Source organism: Pollicipes pollicipes, unplaced genomic scaffold, assembly GCF_011947565.3.
Source record: "Pollicipes pollicipes isolate AB1234 unplaced genomic scaffold, Ppol_2.1 Scaffold_1600;HRSCAF=1878_pilon_pilon_pilon, whole genome shotgun sequence".
Classification (NCBI taxonomy): domain Eukaryota; kingdom Metazoa; phylum Arthropoda; class Thecostraca; order Pollicipedomorpha; family Pollicipedidae; genus Pollicipes; species Pollicipes pollicipes.
The window spans coordinates 3,739,697-3,747,581 of record NW_023595962.1 but is presented as its reverse complement, the minus strand read 5'-3'; the positions used below and the strand labels follow the sequence as shown (position 1 = coordinate 3,747,581).

Here is a 7,885-nt window from a genome sequence, read left to right as displayed (position 1 = left end):
GGCCACTCTGAGTTACTTGTGTATAATCGAATCTGTTACGTCATTTCTGTTTCACCTCGACCGAATCGCGGAAAAGACGTTCTGCGCGTCTGGTAAAGTTTCTGCGTGACGTCACGTAAAATCGTTGTCCTACGTATCGCTGCAGTCACCAAAAAGCCAAGAATCCATCGAGTATGACGTCATAAGTGACTTCAGCAGCAAATATTATTTGTCGGTCACCCTGCTGCGAATGCAGCTTAGGTGCTCCTCAGCTGGCGCACGGCTCAGATAATCGGTGGAAATTAAGCATTACAGCAGGAAGTGCTGCACAAAACAGGGAGAAGCTGCTATTAAACAGATTTTGCGATGCGGTAGCAAAGCTCGAGCACCGCAGAGATCCCGGCGAGATACCGGCCTCCTGACGAGATCTTGGTGTCGTTCCGGCCCTGCTGACGAGGTCCTGGTGTCGTTTGAGGTTCTCCTGACCAGGCAGATTTGCTGTGTCATGATTTAAGGCTGCTTGTGTCGTTTTCTCCCGCTTCAGCTGATAATGACGTATTTTTTACTCCTACGAGGTTACCTGAGGTGGTCATCTCTCCGCTCGCCACAAGAATTGGAGACCGAGAACCTATCCGTCGTCTCCGGGAGGAGTTTGGCCTTTGTTCTCGTTCGCCACTTGTTTGTCGAGAACAGGCGTGCCGAAGGTTTCTGTAGTATATTTTTTGTTAAAACGTAGCAATAATAAATAGCTCAGCAGTCCCACCTTACGACATAGTTTACAGTTGGCACTCGATACACTCCCTGCGCGCACGCTAACAACGCACACGCGATACACCATCCACAGCATTCGTGGTGGGCAAAGGCGACGCATGCGCCAGAATTACATACTCCCACTGTATATCGCGGATAACGGTCTACTTGACGGGCACCCAGCACACTATGATACGCCGGGTGTGCGAAAATGCACCAGGCGCTCTGCGTGTTCGTTCCGAGAACACGCGCGGAGTGCATGTCCGAAATTTGCGTCGGAAGCACCAGCACGCCGGCGAGGTACACCCACGCATTCGCCTCCGATAAACGCCCGAGAATGCGCGCGAAGTACACGGTCGCGTAGACACGGCCCGGCCACGTGCGCGGACGGGAAGCCCCGAGTACGCGCCAAGTACACGCCGAGTACACGCCGAGCGCACGTCGACATAATACGCCCGGTGAACGGTGGTGACATGCCCCCTCCCCCTCCCCCTCGGACACGTTGCTCCGCGGACCACACACCACGCGCACCCGCCGCGAGCAAGCCCGCGAGAGAAACGCCGGGGGCGACGCGCAGGCGACAGATGACGCGCGGCGGCGGCAGAAGCGGCGCATCCACTCTCTCCGCGCAGCTGCAAGCCCGGCTGGGGCGGCGGGGCGGGGCGGGGAGGTGAAAACATCCTGATGACGGCCGGGTGTCGGGGCCGGCGGCCGGACGTGCTGACGGACGCGGGCGTGGCTAATTCGGAGGGTGGCAAGGTACGGGAGCAGCCCTGGAATTTAGCCCCTCGCGCAAACAGATTTCACAAAGGGAAAGATAATCGGTGCCATGTGTGACCATGAACTGAATATGGAGGCCAGCTGTTATATACTGATCGCGAGATCAGTGATTCGGACGTGGATTTGATCAATCCTGAGGAGGCCAGGAGTCAGCCAGATCTGCACCATGGCTGTCCGCGAACACAGCGGACTGGATCCAGCGCACACCAAACCCCATTTCCATCCGTTTCGCACCCCCGTCACGAACCTCGCCATCAGACGCCTGGAGACCGCCGGCGAGCGCGACGCGTGACCGCTGCCGCCGGTCCGATGCCCCCTCCCCCCCCCTCCCGGTGATTTAGACCCGGGGCGTGCCTGTGTCGCGGTGAAAAGCGGACTCGGCGTGCCGTGGCTAACTGTCACGAACGTCGTTTCGGCCGAGGGCGCGGAGTTGTGATAGATTGCCCGCACGACTTGGCGCGTTGAGACTTCCGTTCGGTTCGGTTCGGCTCGGTTCGGTTCGGCTCGGTTCGGTTCGGTTCAGTTCGGTTCGGTTCGGTTCGGCTCGGTTCGGTTCGGTTTGGTTCGGCTCGGTTCGGCTCGGTTGGGCTCGGCTCGGCTCGGTTCGGTTTGGTTCGGTTCGGTTCGGTTCGGTTCGGTTCGGTTCGGTTCGGTTCGGTTCGGTTCAGTTTCGTGCGGGGTGATGCTGGGTCCGGTCTCCGCAGCCACCCTTAACACCACTCGGCGGTCTATATTGGCCTGAATGGACTTCGACCACCATTAGGTGTTATTTGACCCCAGGGCGGCAGCAAGGATTGGACACAGACCTAAAGGAGCAGTCAAAATAGCCCGGAGACGCTGCAGCCAAAGAACACGGCGAGTCTTACGCCGTGGGAAACATGCGCAGACGGGTTGGTGACGGGGAAGTCAAGCCTTCACTCTGGCTCGAGGGCATCTCCGAGTCACCTGGCATGAAATAGTTCGGGGGTGTGCGTCCTTTCCGGCCAATCAGCGGCGCGCTAGCCCATCCGTCGCGCATTGCACAGTCTCCCTTGACGAATTGATCCACAGTTGATGGCAATGACCGCTCGCTACAATGGCGATCTTCTACACACACCACGCTTTATAACTAACAACGGATACTGAACTACATTGCCACCTCCCCCCCCCCCTCACCGCCCGTAACATCTTCGTCCAGATAAATCCCGGAAAAGGCGAGGGCGCAGCAGGAAGATTTCGCTGAGCGGTCGTCACCGTTACATGCACTGCGCCGGGAATTATTAGCACGTGGTAACGACAAAGAACAATAACAATAACAATAACAACAATGCTGGTCCTCGTAACAATAGCGGCGTTATCGCAATCGGAATGGTTTTCGTGCGCATTAGTTCCGTTGTAACCATTCAGTAGATGCAATCTCTCAGTCTCTCTCGATCTCTCACGGTCACCGACGATACTGAATCAGCTGTGCTGTCAGTCAGCTGTGCTGTCATTCAGCTGTGCTGTCTCTTGTGACGTCACGATTGTCAGTGCCGATCCTCCGGGTCTGCACAGACTACGGCCCGTCGCCAGAAGCTGTGCTGAGGCTGTAACAAGGACGCTTGGTCACGAAATGCTATCGCTGGCCATGCAGCCCGGGGACATTTTATCGTTCGCATGCGAACACGTTGATGACTGACAACAAGGTGGATGCGTAGAGGAATGCTGATCTCACATGGTAAAACCAAATCATTTGATTGTGTACGGTAGGAAATGACTAACAGGCTGACCTTCAGGCAAAAGTGAGCTATACATTAGCAGACAACGGCAGCGACTGAATGAGCGCCCTCAACAACCTTCCTGTTTATTAAGATATTTAGTTCATCCTGTTCTCAGTAAGAATTTCTGAATTGCTGTTGATCTAGGCTCCTTGCAGATACGAGCCGCTGAATGCGTCTCTCGTCTAGAGCTATTTGTATGATATTCCTTTCCTGGAACAAGGTTACGGCTGGGCCTCAGGCTACTTTCTCGATAGCTATTTAAGCTGAGCTTTAAACGCCTCACAATTACCCGGCTGGCACCTCTGGTTTTCTCGCGACAGGATACACGGCCTCGATGTCAGCACTGTGGCCGATGACAGACCGTTGGTCCTCGACCACCACTGACCTGTCAGGATGTTCCTCACGAGGACTGCTCGTCAGGCATGGCCGAGTGGGCGACGTCCTCGCCGTCCTCGTCATCGGCGGTGCCCTGCCGGGTCATCGGATCAGCCAGACTCTGGCCGTCCGAGGCACCGTCATCATCACCGCCATCAACATCATCGTCGCGGTGCGCTTCATCTGCGGCGACGCCGCTGTCCACGAAGCGGTCGACCACGTCGGCCTCCCCGGACAAGGCGAACGAGTGTTCCTCATCGACCGGGAATATTTCGGGCGATGGTTGAGGCTGGTCTTGGCGGAAGAGGGCGTCATCGTCCCCACGGAACCGTTGACCAAACTCCTCGCCGAGCATCATCTCGGGCACCACGTGCTCCGGGCTGGAGGACTCAGTGCTTCCAGCCGCCATCATCTCCTCTGACATCATCTCTGCCCGATCGTCCACGTGGCCAAGGCCCTGCTCTCCTTCAGCGGTCTCTCCCTCAGCTCGGATCGGCACGCTGGGACGGACGTCAAACATACCGTCGCCAGCATCGCTCGCCGACTCATCGGCGGCAGGAACGGGACGAGGCCGGGCGCTGAAAGCGTCGCTACCCGGCGCAGTCTGGCCAGCCGCTTCGTCTTCCAAAGCGTTCTCGACAGCGTCGTCGTCGTGGAAGTCATCATCGGGAGCGGTCAGTCGTGCCGAGGCGTCTTCGTCGTCCGCTGTTGCACCACCCTCCGGTCTGACGTCATCCAGTTCGCGCCGACCTGTTTCACCGCCGTCATCCACGAACCGCGCCTCCGGCTGTGCGCCGTGGGGCTCCGTCGAGTCGCCGCGTCGGCCGTCCTGCTCTCCGTCGACGGTGTCCTCGAAAGCTTCGTCGCTCTCGATCACGGAAGCCGTCTTCGGGGGTCCGAACCCCTCCGGAACGCCCTCCGAGGCCGCCATGGGCGTGGCATCTGACGAGGGGGGAGGAGCCTGCGCCACGCCACCCAACGGCATACCGGCATCCGGCATCGGCATACCCGCCATCATGTGTGGCGGCATGGTGCCCATCATCTCCGGCGCGTTTTCGTCTTCTCGTGTTGGCATGCCAGCCAGCGTCATATGCGGTGCCATCGCATTTAACATCTCGGATTTTCTCTCGCCGTCCTGCATTGGCATACCGGGCATATCCTGCATGGGCGTAGCAGACGTCATCATGTGCAGTGGCATGACGCCCATCATCTCTGATCCCTGGTCTTCGCCTTGTGGCATTGGCATGCCAGGAGCCGTGTGTGGGGGCGTACCACTCATCATTTTTGACTCCTCAGCATCTTGCATAGGCATGTCAGGCATCTCCTGCATCGGCATACCGGGCATCATCATGTGTGGCGGAAGGCTGAGCTCCTCTTGCTCTTCTTCATCATGGAACACTGGCATGCCAGACATCATCTGTGGCGAAATATCACTCGTCACTTTTGATTCTTCCGCATCTTGCATTGGCATGCCGGACATCATCATGTGGGGCGGCATGGCATCCCTCAGGTCTGGCTCGGGACCACTGCTTTGCATCGGCATACCTGGCGTCATCATATGAGACGTCATATCACCCATCATTTCGGGTTCGTCGCGAGCTTGAATCGGCATTTCTGATGCCACATCATGTGGCGCCAATACACCCATCATCCCTGATTCCTCACTCTCGCCATCTGGCATGGATGCATCGGACATGTGTGGTGGCTCGTTGTCCATGACCGGCGAGTCCTCGTCTCCGTCACGTGGCATCGGCATCGGCATCGGCATCATTTCAGGCATCATCATATGCGGCGGCATGACATTGCCGTTCACCATAACGGCCCCTTCGTTTCCGACTGACATGGGCATGCCGGGCATGTTGGGCTGTGGTGGCATGTCTTCCGTCATCATCGGTTCCTGGCCTTCCATTGCCGGCATTCGTCCGCCAGGCATGCTCGTCTGAGGAGGCATACGTTCAGTCAAGCTGGGATCCTGGGTCAGCACAGACTGTCCAAACTCCTCGGCGCCTTCATTTTGTGCGGCTGCACCTTCTACAGGTCCAAGAGACAGCTTTCCGACGACATCGTCTCCCTCGGCGACATCGTTGGTGCCCAGGAGCACCCCTCCCGGTGCGGTGCGGTCCTCCAGCTCAGCCCTGAGAACCGCCGTGACGTCGATGTCGTCTCCCACGCCGTCCTCCGGGAGTCCGACAGAGCTGGACACGCCGTTCTCTTCCGTGGGGAAGTCCATCGGTCCCGCCTCGTCGTCCGACGCCGCCGCCGGCTCGACGCCGGCAGCCCCCTCGTCCAGGGCGTTATCCACGAACACGACGCCGCCCTCCGCGCCCACCGACGCGACCTCGCTCCTCTCCGTCGTCGCCCCCTCCATCTGGTCGTTTATCAGAGGTGCCTCGGGGATGGCGCCGAAGGCCTCCTCGCTGCCCGCTCCCGTCGCCGTCCCGCTGCTGACCTCGGGGAACAGCGGCGACTGTTCGGCTTCGGCTCGGACCTCTGGCATCGCCGGAGGTCCTCCCGTCGCCTGCTCGGGCACCATCGCGCCCGGCGCTCCGTCCATCATCTGCGGCCGCTCGTCGAAGTCCATGGCAGGTGTTACCTCCGGCGAGGGAGCCATCCCAGCCTCCACAGCACCTTCCGCCATTGGCGGGTCCCGTGAGCCCTCCATGAATTCTTGCTGCTGTTCTGGGGACATTTGGGACTCTTCCGGCGATATCTGTTGTTCTTCTGGGGCTTCCCGTGCTTCCTCTATCTGCTCCTGTTGCATTTCTGGAGGTCCCTCCGCCCCTTCCAAAACCTCTGGCTGCTGCAAGTTTGCTCCCACCTCCAGCATCATCCCCGCCTGCTCCCTCGCGACACTCGTCTCTGAAATCTCCTGCAGGCCACCACTACCCTCCGGCTGTTCATCTGCCGGGCCCACTTCTTCTTGGAGCGCCTCCTCCACGTCCTCCGCCTGCTCGTCGGCCGTCACCTCATCGCCAAAAGCGTCCTCGACGACGACGTTCCCGAGGGGAATGGTCAGCGCCGCTGGCGCGTCCTCACGCAGCTCCCCGACTGCGATCGTCGGCTGGGGTCTCTCCTCCGCCAGGTAGCTGGGCTCGGTGCTGGGCCGGACGCTGGGCTGGGCGGTGGTCCTGCGCCTCCCCGCGAGCCTCCCGGCGGGCCTCCCGGAGGGCCTCCGCCTGGCGCCCGGCCGCCGGCGGCCGCTGTCGCCGCCCGTCGGCCGCTTGGCGGTGATCCGCGTGCCGAACTCGACAGCGCCCAGCTGGGCGGCCGTGCTCTCGTCGACGCGGTACGCCTGCGTCGGCCGACGGCGGAACGGCGGGAAGGAGAACGGCCGCCGCGAGGGGCGCGGTGAGGGCACCACAGGGTCCGGCACCGGCTCCGGGGACGTGGTCGAGGGCGCCGCGTCCGGAGACGAGGCCGGCGGGGTTGTCGGCGGGGGCGTGGGAGGAGCAGCCTCTGACTCCTGTGACGGGACGAAGGCGGCCGTGTCAGGCTCAGTGTAGCTGTACGGCCCGTCGGTGACATCACCGCTCGCCACCAGCGGGGTTGGCTGCGGCTGGGGCACCTCTGACATCATGGGCTCGTCTGACGTCACAGCCTCCTTTGACATCACGTCTTCATCTGACATCACGTCTTCATCTGACGTCACAGTGTGTTCTGACGTCACTCCGTACACTCCGAACACCTCCTCGGCGCTTGCATCCGGTTCTTCCGACGGCCTGGGCATCTCTGTTCCGTAGCCTCCGAACGCCTCCTCAGGACTCGGCTGCGGTTCTTCCGACGGTCCGGCTTCCTCTGATGTCATTCTGTAGCCTCCGAACGCCTCCTCAGGACTCGGCTGCGGTTCTTCCAACGGTCCTGCTTCCTCTGACGTCATTCCGTAGCCTCCGAATGCCTCCTCAGGAATCGGCTGCGGCTCTTCTGACGGCCTGGCCGCCTCTGTTCCGTAGCCTCCGAACGCCTCCTCAGGACTCGACTGCGGTTCTTCCGACGGTCCGGCTTCTTCTGACATCATCTCGTAGCCTCCGAACGCCTCGTCCGGGTTAGCCTGCGGCTCGTCAGACGCCACGGCCTCTTCCGACACCACGCCGTACCCTTCGACCGCCGCCTCTGGGCCCGAATGCGTCTGCCATGGCCTCGTCGGTCTCCGGATGTACCCCGGGATGCTGCCGCCGGCGTGCGGGAAGAAGGCCTGGCCGCTGGGCGGCGGCGTGGCCGGCTCGCCGACCGGCGCCGCCGCCGGACGCGTCGTCCCCGGCCCC

General features: G+C 60.7%; 1 protein-coding gene across 1 annotated transcript; it reads right to left on the bottom strand.

The window, feature by feature from the left end:
• Nucleotides 1-2,903: 2,903 nt before the first annotated feature.
• On the bottom strand, nucleotides 2,904-5,405 carry LOC119091345 (uncharacterized). The gene is made up of 2 exons (XM_037214089.1): nucleotides 3,634-5,405; nucleotides 2,904-3,074 (listed from the first exon to the last, which is right to left on the bottom strand). The coding sequence occupies exon 1, from the start codon at nucleotides 5,401-5,403 to the stop codon at nucleotides 3,649-3,651; it is 1,755 nt and encodes a 584-aa protein (XP_037069984.1). The 5' UTR covers nucleotides 5,404-5,405; the 3' UTR covers nucleotides 2,904-3,074; nucleotides 3,634-3,648.
• Nucleotides 5,406-7,885: the final 2,480 nt, after the last annotated feature.